The sequence below is a fragment of the Podarcis pityusensis genome (genome assembly GCF_964106645.2).
Source record: "Podarcis pityusensis genome assembly, chromosome: 12".
NCBI classification, from domain to species: Eukaryota; Metazoa; Chordata; class Lepidosauria; order Squamata; family Lacertidae; genus Podarcis; species Podarcis pityusensis.
The window spans coordinates 19,494,720-19,516,240 of record NC_138037.1 but is presented as its reverse complement, the minus strand read 5'-3'; the positions used below and the strand labels follow the sequence as shown (position 1 = coordinate 19,516,240).

At 40.6% G+C, this 21,521-nt stretch overlaps 1 protein-coding gene across 2 annotated transcripts in view; it reads left to right on the top strand.

Annotated features, from left to right (window-relative positions):
* The window catches only part of ZEB1 (zinc finger E-box binding homeobox 1), a 79,981-nt gene that overhangs the window by 45,255 nt on the left and 13,205 nt on the right, over positions 1–21,521 (top strand). For both annotated transcript variants that reach the window (XM_080975274.1, XM_080975275.1), the window contains exons 2-5: positions 9,108–9,308; positions 14,261–14,323; positions 16,460–16,621; positions 19,849–20,051. In XM_080975274.1, the coding sequence (XP_080831400.1) occupies positions 9,108–9,308; positions 14,261–14,323; positions 16,460–16,621; positions 19,849–20,051 (629 nt within the window). The remainder of the gene's footprint in view (positions 1–9,107; positions 9,309–14,260; positions 14,324–16,459; positions 16,622–19,848; positions 20,052–21,521) is intronic.

Sequence of the window (21,521 nt, the reverse complement as noted above, 5' to 3'; positions counted from 1 at the left end):
TTCTGATGGAAACTGGCAGGTTGCAACTCACCTATAAAATCTGAAAGGTGTGTGAGAAAGAAGAGAACATTATACCCCCAATGTGTAACATGCAATAAAATATCTGTGTGGCATTACTGTTTGTGCCATGTGAAGGTCCTGGGAAGCGAGGATTATTTTCTTTACAAATTTATAATCCACAGTGACATAAAAATATAGCAAGGCAGAGTACAACATGCAATGTAACATCAACAAAACATAAATAAATACAGATTGGTTTTATATACAGTGGTGCCCCGCAAGACGAATGCCTCGCAAGACGGAAAACTCACTAGACGAAAGGGTTTTCCGTTTTTTGAGCTGCTTCGCAAGACGATTTTCCCTATGGGCTTGCTTCGCAAGACGAAAACGTCTTGCAAGTTTGTTTCCTTTTTCTTAACACTGTTAATACAGTTGCGACTTGACTTCGAGGAGCAACTCATAGAACGCAGTGTACATAGTAGCCTTTTTTGAGGTTTTTAAAGACTTTGGTGATTTTTGAAGCTTTTCCAAAACTTCTTTTGCAGCCATTTGGTAAGTTAAGCTTTTAAAACTTTTTTGGGGGGGTTTGGATTTTGGGTTGGGGTGTTTGGAATTCAAGGACTTGGTGTTGGGGAGGGGTTTGCAAGAATCTGGAAGCTTGTGGGGTTTTTTTCTGCATTTTTATGATTTTCTGTGACCATTGGGCCACTCTGCTGTTTTTTTAAAAAAATTCTGGATTTGAATTTCTGTGTGCTGGGTGGCTGGGGGAACAGTTGGGGAGGGGTTTGCAAGAATCTGGAAGCTTGTTTTTTTATGCATTTTTATGATTTTCTGTGACCATTGGGCAACTCTGCTGTTTTTTAAAAAAAATTCTGGGTTTGAATTTTGAAATGCTCTTTACAGTATGTGTGACTTTAAAGAGCACTTAATAAACTCTTGTTGTACCAAATTTGGCTTTGTTTGGACTTTTTTTGACCATAGGAACGCATTAATTGATTTTCAATGCATTCCTATGGGATTTCGTGTTTCGCAAGACAAAAAATTTGCTAGACGAAAAAATTCGCGGAACGAATTAATTTCGTCTTGCGAGGCACCACTGTATAACCAGTGTTCTTAGCTGTTTCGTACATGTGTTCTTTGACTACACCCATAGGAGCCAACTTTGTCCACCCCTAATAAAATATTTGAGGGCATTCTCCCCCAAGTTGATGTGCATTGCCATTCAAATAGTGTGTGTGCTGCAGGGTGAGGCTTACCTGCCCCCCCCCCAGTGTTTTATTAAAGTTGGCACCCCTGACTATACCTGAACATTGTAAATTCATACTTGGTGTGTCTGTACCAGAGGTGGGAGTTTCAGGCACAGAGGTTGAATGTGGCCCTCCATGATCTGGCCCTTAAGACTTTCCCAGGCCCTACCCCTCACGAGTCCTACTTTTAGCCCTCCAGTGTTTTTGGCTGGCTGGAATGTGTCTTTGAACTCTAATAATCCCTGTTGCTTGCCTAGATGGGGGAGAGAAAGAGGTGTGTGTATAAACTAGCCCATTGCAAAAAAAGGCCTGCCCACATTTCCCTCTGGTCCCGCCCACTAAGGCATGTGGCCCTTTACCCTGTACAGTGGTGCCTCGCAAGACGAAATTAATCCGTTCTGCGAGTCTCTTCGTCTTGCGGTTTTTTCGTCTTGCGAAGCACGGCTATTAGCGGCTTAGTAGCTATTAACGGCTTAGCGGCTATTAACGGCTTAGCGGCTTTAAGAAAAAGGAAACAACCTCGCAAGAACTCGCAAGACGTTTTGTCTTGCGAAGCAAGCCCATAGGGAAATTCATCTTGCGGAACGACTCAAAAAACGGAAAACTCTTTCGTCTAGCGAGTTTTTCGTCTTGCGAGGCATTCGTCTTGTGGGGCACCACTGTACTATACTATCAGATAATAAAGTGGTAAAAATGTACCTGCAGTGTTTTGTTATCTTAGGACTGAATAATTTGTGTTGCATCTGTGCATTAACAAATGTCCTTTTTTTGTAAGCCACCTTGATATATTATGAAAGTATGGATCATAATTATTCAAACAGATTTAAAAAAAGAGAATATTTCAGATATTGCTCCATTTCAGTTACTGCACCGTTAAGAAAGAAGTACCATTCAGAAAGTGTTTCTCAGTATATTTTGTACACATCTGACAACAAAACACCTAGCAAATTCTCAAACAAGGTGTGCTTTGCCTTCTCCGGCTTTGCATGTAGAATGATCGATATTTCAAGTGAATATGTGCCATTATTTTCGTTCTTTCCCCCTTGCTTTATGTTTAAAAGTGCTGTGTTAACATTCACACATTTGTCCATCAATGTGGTGTATTTGTAAAACTGGTTTGGGAGTACAGTTAAAAAACAACAACAGGGAAACCAGCCAGATACTGCCATGCTCATTCAACTCCTGCTTGAAGACCCACACACACCAAGCTAAATCCTGGATATTAATAAATACTGTTGAACATGTTGAGAATATTTCCAGTGCAGCTGTAGTGTTTGGAAAATGTTGTGTATGTCTTCTGCCCGGACCTCTGCATTCACTCCTTGGGTGCTGGACTGCTGTGGCCCTAAAGCTATCTATATGGTCTTCATAATAAGGAGGTGTAAAGTGATCCAGCCAGTAATTGTGACGACTAGGAAAGGTATTGGCATCCATTAGAAAAATGACTCCTAGCTGCAGCTAAGTATATGGCCCAGTTTACACCAACTTTATACACAAACATGACTGAGCTGCTCATGTATGAGGAAACTCACCTCTCCCCTCCCCATTTTGTTTTGGGGATGTGTGTGAAAACAGTTACTTGGATTTCTAAATAGACTCCAGAAGCCATGTGTATTCCTAAAACAGACAATGCACAAGAAAGATGTGAAGAGAAACAAGCCACTATTCCACTGTCAACAGAAAGTACTCAGTGATTAATGTTATTTTTTCATAATGCATACAGCAATCAACAGAGCAAATCAGTGATCACATGAATAACCATGTGGTTCTAAACAGCTGAAAGTTAACGTTGAGAGCTGGGAAATTCAGGGCCCCTTCTCTTAGAGCTGCAACAGAGAACATTTCTCAAAAGGTTGTGTCATGGCTGATGATTGAAAATCTATTACTGGATGGATTGGTCCAGTTGTATGCAGAGGGGGTTTTTTTGTGGCAGTTGCTTCTAATAGTGTGTGTCATTGCCATAGAAAATATCCATGAGTGGGCTAATCTGCATTGAGTCAAGCCATGAAGTCCATAAAATGAGAATTCAGCAGCAAAGGCAGGCAGCCTTGGTCTGATCTTTACAAACAGGGACATTGCAGTGCAATGCGTAAATGCTACACATGTGTTATCTCCTAGCTTTAATGGGCACAGGAAGGACCTCAGATAGCATTGTACAGTACTGTATTTTCAGCTGGGGAAACAGCACTGAGCTGTGATAAAATATTTAACCCCTGTTTTGAAAACCAGCTGATTCAGTGCCAAAGTTCCTTCTCCATGATTGACTTCTTGGACATTATTGAACTCTGTGATACCAAACCCTAGTGTTGTACCTAAAGAAACAAAATGATGTATGTTAGATAATTCAGCCATGATTAGAGATACCATTCTCTATAGCATGCGCTCTTATGGTCAGTTTGTGACTGGATTTGCTTATTAGGGCTGAACTGTATCTTAAATAAATCCTCACATTTGCCTGTGTTTTTAAATAAGTGCCATGGGGGGTCAGCCAGGAGAAGAAATTGGCGTAGGTGCAGGAGGGCATTAACTCTTTCTACCCACACTGCAGTTCAGGTGCAAATTATCCAGCCAAAGCTCAAAAAGGAATTGATTCAATAAGGGTAAAAATATGCATTTACTTAAAGCCAAACACATTTCGCATTCTTGAGAGCTCTTTTTCCAGGGATAACTTAATTCAGAGAGATTAAGAATCTCCTGCAATGCTTTGACTGTAGTTGGTACATAAAGTTTTCGCTGAAGTATTTGATCTTCTATTTCCAACATTTCAGTTGCCCTTACAGTAGTCTGAATCAAATAATTGAATCAAATTGAATTAACTATTCACTTAACTGAAATTATAACAATTCCAGTTATAATTAAGGCTGGTGCATTTTCTCTGGATAGCACATCAAGGGACTGTATGTAGTACATGTCTCGCCTTTCACTCCCAGTGTTGATTATTTCTCCCCTTATAGCTGTTGGATTTCAGTTTCCCCTGCTTTATGTTTCTTCCCAGTTTACTGCTTTTGCCTGTTTTTCTGCTAACACCAGTTTCTCAAAAGCTGCACATATATTAAAGGGATATGCTGTTTCTCCATCTCTTGGTGCATTTTTTTAAATCCCACTGGGTTTATTGTCACTGTTATCATTGAATGAGTGGTGTGGATACTTAGAATCATAGAGTTGGAAGAGACCACAAGGGCCATCGAGTCCAACCCCCTGCCAAGCAGGAAACACCATCAGAGCATTCCTGACATATGGTTGTCAAGCCTCTGCTTAAAGACCTCCAAAGAAGGAGACTCCACCACACTCCTTGGCAGCAAATTCCACTGTCGAACAGCTCTTACTGTCAGGAAGTTCTTCCTAATGTTTAGGTGGAATCTTCTTTCTTGTAAAGGGGCATTAGGATTGTCTTAACTTGAATTTGGATGATAAATAGTATGAAGATGTGTCCCAATTCAGTATTTACTATGGAAGACACAGCAGATACAATGAGGGGGGGAAAGTATTTGATCCCATGACGAAGAAATGACCAGTCCATAATTTTAATGGTAGGTTTATTGTAGCTGTGAGAGACAGAATAACAACAGGAAAAACCCCAGAAACCCGGAAGACAAAAGTCAGAGATTGATATGCATTATAAGGAGTGAAATAAGTATTTGATCCCCTATCAACCAGCCAGATGCCAGGCTACCTGGTATCTTCACTGTATGTAACGAGATGAGATTAGAAGCAGCTGCTGTAAGGGAGAGGTCTTACCTGTAATCCTAGCTCGTTACAGTACCTGTACAAAAGACCCCTGTCGACAGAAGCAATCAGTCCAGCAGATTCCAAAGCAGCCACCATGACCAAGACCAAAGAGCTGTCCAAGGATGTCAGGGGCAAGATTGTAGACCTGCACAAGGCTGGACTGGGCTACAAGACTATTGCCAAGCAGCTTGGTGAGAAGGTGACAACAGCTGGTGCAATAATTCGCAAATGGAAGAAACACAAAATAACTGTCAACCTCCCTCGGTCTGGGGCTCCATGCAAGATCTCATCTCGTGGAGTTGCAATGATCAGGAGAACTACAAGGGGGGAAATCGTCAGTGATCTCAGGGAAGCTGGGACCATAGTCACCATGAAAACAGTTGGTAACACACTACGCTGTGAAGGACTGAGATCTTGCAGAGCCCGCAAGGTCCCCTTGCTCAAGCTAGCACATGTACAGGCTCATCTGCAGTTTGCCAGTGCACATCTGAATGACCCAGAGGAGAACTGGGTGAAAGTGCTGTGGTCAGATGAGACCAAAATCGAGCTCTTTGGCATCAACTCAACTCGCCATGTTTGGAGGAGGAGGAATGCTGCCTACAACCCCAAGAACACCATCCCCACCATCAAACATGGAGGGGGGCATAGTATGCTTTGGGGGTGTTTTTCTGCTAAGGGGACAGGACACCTTCACCACATCGAAGGGATGATGGACGGAACCATGTATTGTCAAATCTTGAGTGAGCACCTCCTTCCCTCAGCCAGGGCATTGTAAATGGGTTGAGGATGGGTATTACAGCATGACAATGACCCAGAACACACGGCCAAGGCAACAAAGGAGTGGCTCAAGAAGAAGCACATTAAGGTCCTGGAGTGGTCTAGCCAGTCTCCAGACCTTAATCCCATCAAAAATCTGTGGAGGGAGCTGAAGGTTCGATTAGCTACACGTCAGCCTCGAAATCTTACTGGCTTGGAAAGGATCTGCAAAGAGGAGTGGGACAAAATACCTCCTGAGATGTGTGCAAACCTGGTGGCCACCTACAAGAAATGTCTGACCCCTGTAATTGCCAACAAGGGGTTTGCCAGCAAGTACTAAGTCATCTTTTGCAAAGGGATCAAATACTTATTTTACTCATTATAATGCACATCAATCTCTGACTTTTGTCTTCTGGGTTTCTGGGGGTTTTCCTGTTGTTATTCTGTCTTTCACAGCTACAGTAAACCTACCATTAAAATTATGGACTGGTCATTTCTTCGTCAGAGGGCAAACAGGCAAATTTAGCATGGGATCAAATACTTCCCTCCCCCTCACTGTAGCTCCACATGCTCAGGTTGTGAGTATTTGTCCGATTTTGGGGGAAGGATATAACTTCCACCCAGGTCAAATAACTGGTGTTCTGGGGGCAAAGGTGAATGTTTGCTTCCCCTATGGTCCTTGTATTTACTTGTATCATTGCATGTTAGAACTGACAGCATTCATTTGCTCTGCATCCTGCTTTAACTCCTAGTCTCTGCTGATGACTCACTGGGCCTGTGAGATAATTTTTTGAGCGTTGATGAGCTGCTCGTTTTCAGCCGTACAATTTTCTCTCCCTTGTATATTTCTTTACTCTTGGAAATTGATAGGATTAAGAGGGCAGACTTCATGTGCCAGGCTCACAATTGTCTCTTAGCCCCTGTTTTTTCAAAAGGTGTGCCCATATTTATATATGGGAAAGACTATGAATAAGGCACCCTTATGCTTGATAAATATAATTTAGGGATTTTTTGGAGGGGAGGTGGGAGAAGGAGTGGTAGGAGTTATACCACCACAAAGACATGATCATAAACATATATTTTATTATAACCAGCTACATCCAGTGATGCTACATGTAATATTCCATCTGCTGACAGTACGTTGACAGTCTTCAATAATGACTAAAAATAACTTACAATTTTTATTTGCTCACCAACCAACTGATGAGATTTGACTGGTCTCTCTAGGCATGTTTTGCATGAGAACCATGATTGGATCTCCCAATGTTTTTATTTTCACTTCAGAAAGCATGGACGGGGGCTCTGAATTTGCTCAGAGCTGTAGCACTTGGGGGGGGGGGTGTCTCACACTTTCTTCTAATGCTGTACGGTATACCATTCCCAATCAAAATCATTTCTACGCGGCTAACAGCAGTTTCAGAGATGCTTTTAGATAAGAACAAATGGGTACTGTAAGAAAAATACAATGCAAAGGTGTGTTTTTTTTAAAAAAAGATAAAGGACCCCTGGACAGTTAAGTCCAGTCAAAGGCGACTATGGGTTTGCAGCACTCATCTCACCTTTTAGGCCGAGGAAACTGGTGTTTGTCCACAGACAGCTTTCAGGGTTATGTGCCCAGCATGACTAAACTGCTTCTGGCGCAACGAAACACTGTGATGGAAGCCAGAGCGCACTGAAATGTCTACCTTCCTGCCACAGCGGTACCTATTTATCTACTTGCACTGGTGTGCTTTCGAACTGCGAGGTTGGCAGGAGCAGGGACAGAGCAATACAAGCCCAAGAGGTTTAGACCACAGTGCCACCTGCGTCCCTAAAAAGTACTATGCACCCTTCCTCTGGCACCGTTATTCAAATCAAATACAGTACCAATGTGTGCCAATTCAGTTCAGCTTCCCTAAAGGGGTGTGTGTGTGTGTGTGTGTGGTTGGTTGGTTGGTTGGTTGGTTGGTAAAAGACGGAAGATATAACTGGATCTCCTACATAATTAATCTTTCATTCTGAGAAGCAGGCAACCATCAAAAAATCTTAGCTATAGGTGAAACCATAGACATGGTTTCATATGCTGAAGGAGGAGCTATGTCTGATGGATCAAAAGTGCTGTTTGTGCTCGTGTGTTACCAAAGGGATGGAGGGGGGACATGCAGTACTATGTTTAAGGAAGCGGTAGCCTCTAGCTTTGTAGATTGGTATGGTAAACAGCTTTACTTCTGGTTATTGAAGCAGAAATCCTTAATAAATACTTGTAAAGGTTAATGTGTGGTAGAACTGTAACAGTATTAGCTTGATGGTTCAAAACTAGACTAATACCCTTTACAAGTTGACTTTGAAGGAAACATTGCCGTGTGGGGTGCTCCTGTTCAGTGTCCCGGCCAGTCAGCAGTGTCTTTACACAATACTCCATCCCCTCTGGTTTTTAGCACTTCTCTTTCCTTTCCTTCCTGGTCAGCATTGCGTACCCTCTGAGCATGCTCACTATGGGGGGGGGGGTTCGCTTAGGGGGATCTGGGTTCTAAGTTTATCTAATTTGTTTTTTGTTCCCTCAAGCATTCAGATACATCCCTATTGCCCATGGGTGGTATAATCAAATTAAAATTACCTAGTTAATGCAAGTAGCCGTGTCATATGCATATGAAAAATAAAAGCCAACAAGAAATTTGCTGAAAATAATTTGAAATGGGACCAACGGGTTGATTCTTTTTAGAACTTTATTCACTAATTTTAAATTCTTTCTTCCATCATGGAAGCCAAAATAGCATACATTTAGAGGAGGCATACGATGCAACTGCTATGCAGCAGTTTGTGTTGAGATATCTAGCTCTCTGCTACTTGATTTCTAAAAAGCTCTTAGCCATTATTAACATAATCTGATTGTTAGTGCAAATATGTAGCTGACATGGAACAACAATATTCTAACTGAAGTCACACTGAGAGCTGCCTGCATCGTCCCCAAGCCTCTTGGGCAGTGCCACTCATGGCTGTTGCCATCCTGGAACAAGGTTTAAGAGCAATGGAGACTGGTCACAGGTCATCAACAACAAACCATAGTATTATACATTACTAGCTTTGTAGTAATATACACTTAGAATGATACTGAATTATACTGTAGGAGCTGCTGTAGATTCCTTGCCGTTGCATATTTTTTTAATAGAACTGCCATAGTTACAGGTCTTGATCTGAGTCACCTCAAAGGGGGAGCTGCCTCTGAACATGGGCAGAATGTGTTTTACCATGGATTACTATAGTATTCTGCTGCCTGTCTGGAATTGAGACCTGCCCTCTTAAGTCAGCAAATAGAGCAGATTGTCAGTACACATTGGAAACCAAAAGTTACTAAACAGCATAGTTACACTGATCTTTCGTTTTGTTTCTCTGCAGTTACCAATTACAATAACGTCGTAGAAACAAATTCTGATTCAGATGACGAAGACAAATTGCACATTGTTGAAGAGGAAAGTATACCAGATGCAGCAGATTGTGATAACAGCGTGCCAGATGATGACTTGCCAAAAGACCATACAGTATTACCAGAACGCAGTGAAAGAGAAGGAAGTGCAAACAGTTGCTGGGAAGATGAAGGTATGTGTCATCATCAGTGTCTCTACCTAAAAAGACCTTGCAAACATAGCAATATATTAACTTTTTACAAAATTGCACAGTACTGAAATGACTGTATTCTGCATAAAAATGAAACAAAAGGGAACAGTTGTTGACTGCTAGCTCAAATAACAGTTATTTTTGGCCCTGTTTCAGGTAGATCATCTCCCCCACCCTATTTGACCTAGTGCTGATAGAGTTCCTGCTTCATACAAGAAGTTACCTGTATGGCAGAGAGAAGAGACTTGTGCCACTCATTCTACCATGTAAATGAAGTGCCCACACCCATTGACTTGTGAGCTGGGGTTGGGTTAATAGTACCAGTTGTGTTCAGAAGTAGCAGGACTAGTAAAGTTTTCAGGTTTTTTTCTGTGGGACAACCAGCCTTATATGACCAACATGCTTTAGGTCTAATTAATGCATAAAGGGTTTAATACCATAGAATAAGCTGTCCTGTCAGGCTTAGCAGCATCACGGCTGCTTACCTTAGGAGGAAATGGGCAATTAAGCTTATCGTTCTCTCAGTGTACCTGATGAACTCACCATGTGAAGATGTCTAAGCTGGTTGTTCTGGCTTAGCCACATGGCTTTCACAAGCCGCTCTTCAGTTCCTCCTTCAGTTCCAATAATTTAAGAATTTTCACGATTGTAATTAAGTCAGGTTTGACTTCCTGTGCAACTTTTTTTGAATGCTGTATGGAAAAGCACATGTTGAAGAGTTTGTAAGTAAACAAATGTTTAACTTACTAGACTTTTGGTCTTTTGCTTTGCTGGGAGAAGAGGGAAGTTTTGGAACTCACAACAGCGTATTTTAAAGGTCTATCTCCACACTTTACTTTGCTGCATGTTTTGTGAATTTAAATCTCTGCAGGGCTTATCTCACCAAAGAGTATTTGCCCCCAAATCTGGATTTTGGCATCTAGGGAATTCTCCTTTCTATATACCTATTTTTTACTTGCACCAACACTTTCCTCCTTGGTTTTGAAAACAGGTGTCTGAGCAAAATCTGTCCACTGTTCAAATTTTGGTTGCTTTCAATTAAGTATTACCATACTTCATTCTGTAGTTTCTTTCATTAAAAGCCCTATGTGTCTTTCTGTAGACATTTTTTGCTTTCATATGCCCCTTATCATGAGTTTAATTTGTCAGGTTGCATGGAATTTTGCTCACATGAAAACGTGTGTAGCCTTAATCACTATTTACTTGGGCTCAAAAGCTTCTTGGTCCTTACCAGTTCACTGGGATGTTGCAATAGGGCTTTGCTAGATCTTGAGACTCAACTTTTTCTGTTTCCTCAGCTTCTTACTCTGACACCTACCAGTAATGATCAAACATAAGAACTTATTATGCTCCTAGGCTCTTTGCCTTTATTCCCCACCCAACCAGCCATGGAGTTCTTTTTCAATGGGATGCCAAGTTGCCATGGCCATGTAGCATGCTGTGTCTTTTCTGGTTTATGAAATCTCAAATGATTGTCAAAGCTGGGAGTGTTGGGGGGTGGTCTAAATGCATTTTCTTCTGCATTTAAGTCGTGCTCATGTTGTTCAGATCTTGACTACCTTGTTGATTTTTTCTCCCAGCACAATGAGGTCTTCTTTGGTACTTAAAGAAACATGAAGGCCAACTATGTTCAAGATCTTTTATCCCTATTATAACAATTTAACTTTTGCAAAGTTAGATATCAATCTCTGCAAGCCTGCTGACCATTCTGTTTGTTTGCTTCAGCAGTATTGAATTCTGACTTCCACAAACTCCTTAAGATTCCTTTCCTAAATGCTTTTTTCTGTTCCAGCAGAGGAAATGAGCAATTTTTAATTACTTTGCAACAGGAAGACACTCACGTGCCTCTATGAAGTAACCTTTTTTGTGATGATACTACAAAAAGATAGCTAGAGTACATGTTGTTAGTTTCAACTAGTCTGTTACTTCTGTTAGATCTCACTGCAATCTCCCAACTTTACTACCAGAGAATGCCAATCAGAAAAAGTAATACACTCCTAGAATTCTATTCTTGTGATACACTTCTCTGAGCCCATGCCTTTACTCTCTCAGCTTCTCACATCATCAACCCAGTTGAATAAATTTTGTATCATCTGAAATACTTAAAATATTTGGTGTTACAGACGTTTCACCTCTCTTCTGAAGAAACAGGAAATGCATTAGATCTGAGTACCATAGGTCAAGGCTTTGAAGTTCCTTGAACCACCTTCTGTGGAATAAAGCAACAACCCAGTCTCTTGTTATATGACGTTTCTCAGTTTTAAGAAATGGACAGCTAGATTGAAGGATTGCAATTTTTCTTTTGCTACTACATATTTCTAGTTTTAATTTTTGAAATCTGGTTTATTGGCAGGAGGGGTAACAGGAGGAAGCATGAGATAGATGATAGATAGATAGATAGATAGATAGATAGATAGATAGATAGATATCGGAGGCAAACATTTGGTTTGTACATAATAAATTAGCTTAAATCTATCCCTTGGGAATAGTCTGATGACCTATCTGCACATCTCTGTATTTGTACTTGTGTGAATAAAGCAGTACTTAACTAAAGTCTGCTGCTTGAAAGGTTGTGTGTGCTTGTTAGGTCATCCTCCCATGAAGAAGGTAGAACTTCTTAAATGAAGTAGAGTATACCCAGGAATAATTCACATTCTCCAGGGTCATGTTCACATTTGAATTTAAACCTAATTTTATTTCCAGGGCTAAGTTAGAGCTATTTACAGAGGCATGTTGTGAATTCTTTAGGAGGAATCTTCTAAATGGCATCAGCTGCAAGCCCAAGGTCTTTCCTACAGATCCTAGCACAGTTTTCTAGATACTTTCTAAACTCATACACAAAGTATAAATAGTGGGGCAGTGTCTCACGTAATTGAAGGCCATGCTTTGAGAGCACACATGGAATCTCCTGTGTATGTAGATTCTGTTTTGGCCATCAACTTCCAAATCCACTATCAATATTTTAAGAAAGAAAAATTACAGAAATGAAAGCTGGCCAAAGTTATCAAGGCCCTGATAACATCTAGATCAGGGATCTGCACCCTTTAAGACAAAAAGAGCCACTTGGATCCGTTTCCGAAGGGAAAAAAAACTGGGAGCCGCAAAACTCGTCATTATAAAAATAAATTTTTTGTCACTTTTTTATTATTTCTTTGTTTGACCCCTCAGAATTACTCCTCCTCATAGAAATAAACGTTAAATTAACAAGTTACCTTTTTGTGTGTGTGTGTTCTTCACTCCCCTTCAAAACAGTGACCAGCATACATGCCCCCTTTCAATGCAGTGACCAGCGTACATGCCCCTTACAATGTAGCGGGCGGGCGGGCGGGCGGGAAGGTGACGTCGGGACAGTGCGTGACTAATGCACGCACCGCCCCCATGCGGCGTCACAGCCAGTACAGCGCCCGCCACAGTGGGGAGTGTCGGGGCGCACAATGCGCCTCCTCCCCTCGCTAGTATCCGCCCCAGAGCCGCGGCAAAGGTGTAAAAGAGCTACATGCGGCTCTGGAGCCGCGGGTTGCAGACCCCTGATCTAGATGGATAACTTCAGTGCACCAAGGTTGCCTTTCAAGATTATTCAAAATATAGCAGCAAGCCTGTTAATTAGTACTGACAGAAGAGAATTAATATATCACTATATTTATTGATTTTGCATTTGCAGCCCACCCTACACCATGTGGTCCCAGGGCAAGTTACGTATGGCTCAGTACAACAAGCTAACCTTGTAAGACATAAACATTACAAGTCCATAAATTAAACCTAATCAACAGTAGGCAGAAACAGCACTGTAGTTGGATGCCAGGAAAGCATAATGCGGTTTGTGCAGGCTTTTAATGGGGTTTAATATCCCTGGTTCAAATTTTCTGCTTATATTTTTAAAATAGATATGAAACTGTTTTTTAAAATGATCCACAATTCTTCTAAAATTTGTTCGGATTTTTACCTGATAGTTTGCTTGCTGATATTGGATTGTTGGATTTTTATCTATATCTATATTTATATATATATATATATATATATATATATATATATATATATATATATATCTGTCTCTATACAGTTTTATTTATATTGGGAACTCCACCAGAAATTACCTTTGAAAAGTGAGATATAAATAAATACAGTTTGTACCCAGCTAAGTGATATTTAGAGTAGACCCACTGAACCAATAGTCTTGTATGTCTGAGTATGCCTTGGTTGGATGCAGCTTAGCAGTCAGTACAGGACTGGTATATAGCAGAATAAGTGATTGGAAAATGCATCATCTGTTTGCTGCTCTTGCTTAGTAGCAACATTGCATAGTATTTTCATTTCTGTACTGTACTTAACTCTTACAAGAACGTTAATCAGGGCTAGTAAATCTATTGATAAACGTTCTGATTACATGTTCTAATTTTATACTATTATGCCACATTTGCCTTTAATTGTTTTTTTTACTACTATAGTAAATAAACATATTGTTCCTTGAATTTGGACATTGGAGAGAGTTTCTAACATGTACTGTTGTTAATAATATGCTCAGAGCATTTTTACACAACATACATCTTATTTATGCAAAAGAGGCAACCATGATTAAATATGCAGCAGAATGTCTTATCCATGTTCAAATAACATAATTGTCTGGGCTTCCCAAATCTGCAGAGCAAGGGTCCCTTCCAATTGGACTTTTGCAGGAAGCACCAGAAATGGTACCTTTTGCAATAGCCTGGTGAGAGAGAGTGGCTAGAAAGTGAACCAAGACTTATGAATTCTAGCTCGTTGCTGTAGTCTGTTTGCTTTCTGTTGTGTAACTGAAAATTTCTGCTTACCGTGGTGCTGGTGTCTAAGGGTGTGCATTTCTCTGATGGCAAGAGACGAAAAGCTGTTTTAAGCAAATGAGGGTTTCTGGATTATGTAAAAGTCTAAACTTCACTTCTCTTCTTGTCCTATTTTAGCTAGTAAAGAAGCAAAGGAAATCCTGGGGCCTGAAGCTCAAGCAGATGAATCTGGATGTACAGGTATTTGTCACCAAATTCCTTCATTTGTGTTTGTGGTACTTAGCATATCATTGAGGTTTACATAACAGTGCGTGTTCTTGAGGAAGGCTATTATTCATCTTTCTCTGCCACCCCTCACCCTTTTGGTCTTTCTGTCTGCACATGAAGCCTGAAGTATGACTAGTGAAGATGACTGGCTTAGACTCCCATTAGAGCCGTTTTGAGGTGTTGCTAGTAAATTATGCAAAGCAATCCCTTCCACTGACTGCAGTGCCTCTGCAGCCTCTTAGCTGCTTTTTGGTTCAGGGAACAAGAGCAATGGATGAACAATTTACTTCTGGTCTGTTGCAAGATCACAACAGAGCATTATGATGGGTCCCAGCTGAGGTAATACTATTAGCCATAAAACCTTAATATTACATTTTATGCTTAACAATGTATGTAAAATTAGCTTATATATAATGAGCCACAATATGCCAAGGATGTTTTATTTACTGTAGTTGCCTTATTTTAATTGTATGGAAAATAATGATTCTTCGCATGGAGTTTTAAATTGGCACTATATCCTAACTCTGGGTGAGCGACGTACACCTCTGTAGGGCGTGTTGTCTCCCATAATTATTATTCATACTGCAAGCTCTTGTTAATATTCTGGGGATATAGAGATGTATTTGAAAATGCAATTACTGAAGTGTTAAAAGGATAAAAAAAATAAGGAAGTAAGCAAAAAGAAACAGAAATTTCTCTACCACAGTACAAACTCCTACACATGCTGTACTTCCCATACTTAGCTATGAAAAGGAAGTGCTGCATGCATGAATATACATTTTGTACTGTGATGCCAAAGAGTGCCTTTTAAATAGACTCTATACAGGTAATTGGAGCTGCTAGATTGTTGCTGTTTCTTCTTCCAGTGCTCTAAACTGAGGATTTCAAACATTGAAAAAGTGAGGTTGGCCATTTTTGAAAAGGCAAGGGGGGGGTGTGTATGCAACATGTCTTTTTAGCATCTTTCATGGGTGTGTTTGTTTTTTACAGTTTTGTTTCTCTTCCTGCTTTTTCAAAGAAGAGTTTAAAAATAAACCAGCCAGTAGCAGCAATATTTAAAATTAACAATACACCCAGCAGTCAGAATTAAAATCAACATTCTACAGGCCTGGCAGAACAAAAAACTATTTACCTTTGTTCTAACATTCCTTATGGATTGTATCTTGCAGGCTTTCTTTCAGAAGGGAGTTTTATAAGCAGTGTGCCAGGACAGAAAAAAAACCATGGGCCTAATCTCGGGTGGAGAGGGCCCATGGAGAAGGAGGTAGTCCTCTTTTAGATCAGGAGGCATATGGAGTAAGACTTGCCAAATTAGCTCAGGTTGCAGAGAGTGTGGAGCTTTATATGCAAATAACATAATAATATCATGAACTCCAGTTTGCGAGTTGCATGAACTATTTCTACACTGCTAAGGCCTTCTCTCCTATAACTGAGTTACAAAGATTTGTATAGGAGCTGGAGGCCTGCGTTAAAGGGAAGGTAAGCAGGGAATGAGATACCAAGGATGTAGTGGTGAGCGAAAGACCAGGGGCTTTCCTCTGGCATGTCAGGATTTTTCTGTGTTCTCATGAAAAATCCCAAGAGTTCAGAAAGATGTCACCAAACCACCACCAGTTACTACGTTCCTGCAAGTTTCAAAGCTATTGCCGCCATCCCGGCAACATGCTTTCTCCCCTTACCTTGCCGTTGGCAGTGGTTTGGAAGCAGTGGCATCACAGGAAGCAAAAGGGAGCCCTTTTCCCCCAGACTCCCTCCATCATTTTCAGCCGCACAGACTTAAGGCATTCTATGGCTAGGAACATGGCTAGTTCCCTTCAAGAACTCCTATATGGCATTGTAGTTCTCTTCAAGAGCTGCTGCAGCTACCATGATGCTGCTTCAAGCCTTGGCAGTATTTTAAATGGAGTGACCAAAAAGGGAGAAATAAAGAGTTATTTGTTCCAGCATGCAGACTTTGGCCCAGACTTTTATATCATTGTCCGCATGTTTTCAAGCTTCTCTCCATAGTTATGAAGACTGTGACATGTCTCTCCTTTAAAAATGAAAGCTGAATTCTAATATCTGTTATTGAAATTCTCTCATTCTTCACAAATTGTCTTTTACTTCTAGTAAAAGAAGATGAATGTGATTCTGATGCAGAAAATGAACAAAATCATGACCCTAATGTTGAAGAATTTCTGCAACAAGACGATACAGCAGTTATCTACCCTGAAGCACCTGAGGAGGATCAAAGACAAGGAACACCAGAAGCCAGTGGCCAGGATGAAAATGGTTAATATTACTTCTGTTTTCTGTAATTTGTAAAATGGTGTTATTGGAAGCAAGCACTGTATACGTTGGCTTCCATTTTGAAATAAAAAGTATGAATGATGGCATTTCTACAGAAAAAAACCATAGGCTTTAAAATGCAGTCAAAATCCAAAATATAACCTTTGTGTTAAAATTTTATTTATCATTAGGATATCCTGTGTGTTTCTCATATTCTCCATATATTAATACTGTTATAATTCAAATCTGATTTACTTACTAGTCATTAGGGTTAAGCTAAATGCCACTGTAACTGACATATATTTACAGGGGCAGGACTGGTCCTCTCAGGCATTATTGTTGAAATGTTTAGTGCCAGGATTGTGCAGGGTGTAAGAAACTGCAGGGTTTCAATAGGGAGCATGGACTTAAAAGCAGTGGTGGAAAGAGTAACGGTTGCATAGGGCAGAATAAGGTGGAAGTGGCCCTACAAGCCGATGCTGGTGAGAAGGATCTTTGCTGAAAAGTAGGAATTCAAAGAGCAATGCCCAATGTGGAAAATAGAACAGCCTCTCCCATCTGCACTTCCTCTTTCCCCCTTTTTCATGTCCTCCTTAAGACCAAATCATATGCAATACCGGAGAACCTTTAATTTTTTCTTTTAACGCAGCCACAGGAAGGCATCCAAAGTTAATTGGAGTGTGGCACTGGGAAGGGAGTGTTTCCCCACACCATTTTCTTGACTGAACTAGCTCCTGTGGAGCTCATTTTTTAAGAAAGGAAACACACACACACACTCACACAGTGCAGCAGCTTCAGGGAGTTAAAGTTATGAGGAGAATGAGGAGGAGAAGAAGAAGAAGAAGAGGAGTTTTGGATTTGATATCCCACTTTATCACTCCCCTTCAGGAGTCTCAAAGCGGCTAACATTCTCCTTTCCCTTCCTCCCCCACAACAAACACTCTGTGAGGTGAGTGGGGCTGAGAGACTTCAGAGAAGTGTGACTGGCCCAAGGTCACGCAGCAACTGCATGTGGAGGAGCGGAGACGCAAACCCCGTTCACCAGATTACGAGTCTATTGCTCTTAACCACTACACCACACTGGCTGAGGGCAGGTAACCCCCTGTATTTAAAAAGGGCAGGCAGAAGACAAGCCCTAATCACCCCACTGAACACGCACACACACAAATCCACCCATCCCAAACATCCACCAAGGAAAAAGCAAAACACACATCGAATCTTCCAAACTTACAAGTCAGCGGTAGGGTCCCCCTTCTTTTTCTTTCCTGAAAGCGTTTTTGCTGGTGTCTGCAAGCTGCAGCATGGGCTCTTCCTTTTCTATGAAAATGTGTCTGGCCCTACCTAGGGCTCTGGGGCATTTTGAGGGAAAGGAAGGGAAGAGCGTTGGGCAGGTGGAGGCCTGCTCTTCTCTGTCTAGCACATTGGAAGGTGCGGAGGGGCTCAGCCACCATGAATGATGTCTGGAGGCATTGTGATGCCCAAGGCTACTGTACTGGGTACTCCAGGGCTAAATACTTCCTCAAATGCCACGGTTCTGATCAAAATCAGAGCTCCCTGTCCCCATGGCTTCTTTTAAGGGCTGGGGACTGGGGAAGTCAAGTAATCTGATCTCAGATTTCCACTATGTCTCATTGTAATCCTTTGGATAAGGTCCCTGCCAAACTATACTTTACGGTGTCTATTGTATGGGTCATTCCATATCAAGTGATCCAACTTTTTTACCTCATGTCATCCAATTTTCTCAATATTTTGTACACTTGTTGAATGATCAAAACTAAGTTTAAATGGAAAATTTTAATTTTTCATCTCATCCTGTTTTTGAGTTCAATTTTTTGAAATTTCAAACCCTCATAAGTCAAAAATGGGATGAGATGAAAAATTAAAAATTTAGATTTAAATTTGGTTTTGATCATTCAACAAGTACACAATATTAAGAAAATTGGATGACATGAGGTAAAAAAGTTGGATCACTTGATATGGAATGAACCATATATTAAATGCTTTTGAAATTTTATGTGATGTTAATTTACAGCAGTAAATTCCAAATTAAAAGGAAGTGCCTTTTTATGGCACTCCATAAAAAAACCTTAGTATTAACCACTGTGAAATATCTTCAAAATAAAACTACTTTTTAAAGGGTTGGCTAGCTTTACTAGTATTAGTAGCCAGTTTGTATTCTTTTATAAAGAAATTATAAGTGTTCGGTAAAACCCCCACAAAGTTATTGTGAGTTGTTGTTCTTGTTGTTTAGTCGTCTCCGACTCTTCGTGACCCCATGGACCAGAGCACGCCAGGCACTTCTGTCTTCCACTACCTCCCGCAGTTTGGTCAGACTCATGTTTGTAGCTTCGAGAACACTGTCCAACCATCTCATCCTCTGTCATCCCCTTCTCCTTGTGCCCTCAATCTTTCCCAACATTAGGGTCTTTTCCAGGGAGTCTTTTCTTCTCATGAGGTGGCCAAAGTATTGGAACCTCAGCTTCACGATCTTTCCTTCCAGTGAGCACTCAGGGCTAATTTCCTTAAGAATGGATGCGTTTGATCTTCTTGCGGTCCATGGGACTCTCAAGGGTCTCCTCCAGCACCATAATTCAAAAGCATCAATTCTTCGGCGATCAGCCTTCTTTATGGTCCAGCTCTCACTTCCATACATCACTACTGGGAAAAGTAGCCAGTGAGTTAGCCCTGATCAAAATATGAAAATGAACAGTTGAAGAGCTATGGTGAGTGACTTGGAAGCTTTTAGTCAGTTTTTAAAGGAACTCAGAGTGATCCTGTACCCATGTACCTGGGAGTAAGCATCATTAAAGTAATTAGGACTTCTGACTGGATATGTACAAAATAGCATTTGTGGTATAGTAGGGTATGCGTCAGTGTGGGTGTAGAATTTCCTTTCCCATTGCTATTGGGTCATTTCACCATTCATCAAGGCTATCCTAAGAAATTCAGAACTTGTTAGATATCCATTTACAATTTATATCCTTAAAGAAAGAGTCAGGGCAGTGCAAGCAGGCATCCACCTACACAACAGGGCTTTTCCTTCCCCCGTGCAGTCCCAAATCTGCTCTTCAGGTTGAGGTGTATGTTGAACTGGAGGGAGGGGAGAAAAACCAAGAGTCCCATTGTGCAAGTGGATTTTCATGTGGATGGTTTTGGATGTTGCCCTAAATGTACTGATTCACTATGCTGCAACAATTAGTCCCCTAAAATGTTTCCTTATTCTTCTTCAGGCACGCCAGATGCATTTTCCCAGCTGCTTACATGCCCTTACTGTGACAGAGGGTACAAACGCTTTACCTCTCTGAAAGAACACATTAAATATCGCCATGAAAAAAATGAAGATAACTTTAGTTGCTCCTTATGCAGTTACACGTTTGCATATAGAACACAACTTGAACGCCATATGACATCACATAAATCAGGAAGAGATCAAGTAAGTGATAAAGTTCACATCCAATGCACTGTTTGAAACTTAAACGATTTTGGTATTGTGTTCATTTGAGTATACTTGCATATATAAGTGTGTTTAGAGTACACTTGCCTTGATATATGTTCAACAATGTGCTATTAGAATAACAGGAGCAATGTGATGTGCTCTTCTGATAGTTCTATCAATGTAAAAATTTCAGCTTGCCCAATGGGACGGTCTCCTCTTCTGCCCTTATGCACTGTTGTGGTGTTTCTCCATATCCCCAGAGCCAACTGGGGAGCAACGCAAAGGAAGGAAAGCAGGGAGTCCTGTTGCCCTATAGCAGGACCCATTGCACTGGCTCCCATTAACACACCTACTTAGCTGAATCCAGACGCTAACAGCTTTTAGCAAAGCATTTTTACCAGGGCATTTTGTATTGGCTGCATGACTGGGCTAAGATGATTTTGTTAGAATCCTTAGGTGAAAATAACACTAATATCTTATGTTTATTTTCTCTTGCTCATTTCTGGATTCTGTTGCTGAACAAAAGCCTCAGGGCTTCGTATAGAGAATTATCGGTATACTAGTCACAGATAACAAGAGAGGGCAGGTGATGTGATAACTTTTGTTAAACCAAGTTCTGTAGGGGAAAGGTGTTGATAGTTACAGAAGGGAAAGACTTACAGAAATATCTCCACTAATAAAGCTGTGAAATGATACCACCCATGATGTAGAGCAGTGAAGCACGTTGTAAACCTAAAATCATGAGAGATGAGTAACCTGGGGCCATCGCTGCTCCTGACACCATGCAGATGCCGCTACAGCAATTGCACGAGTGATTGCAGATTGTTGTATAGATATCACACCTCAGAGATGTTCTGGCAGGCAGCCAATATACAAACAATACACAGTGTCTTGCAAATAATGTGGTCAGCCGCCAACAACTGGTCAACATAAAACAGATAATATTTTTTATTTATTAAAAGATGAATATCTGGTTTTCAGAGCAACTCCCACCCCCTCCCAAGGCTACTATGCTGCATTCTAACATTTCTACTGGACATTTCCCCTCTTAAGACTAATGGTTTAGGGCAACCGCATAATATGTTTGAGAAAAACAGTAACTTGTGGGCAAGAAAATTCAAACCTGTCAGCTGCCCTGTGATCCTCAGATGAATGGCAGTAAATATTTAGTAAATTAAATAGATAAATAAATAAACTACTCATTTTTATTGGTTCAGTGTGGTTTGTTCTACGTTTGGAAGCAACCAAAATATGTGAACTTTGCATATTTCTTAGACAAGTTTGTGGCTAGTAACTTCTGCTTCAAATATCATATTTACATAAACAAGAATATACATATATTCCTATAAATATTTCTATATATTCCTAAAGAGATAGATAGATAGATAGATAGATAGATAGATAGATAGATAGATAGATTCTTATTGGTTGCACATTTGTAACATAGCTTCACTTGCATTTTCCTGA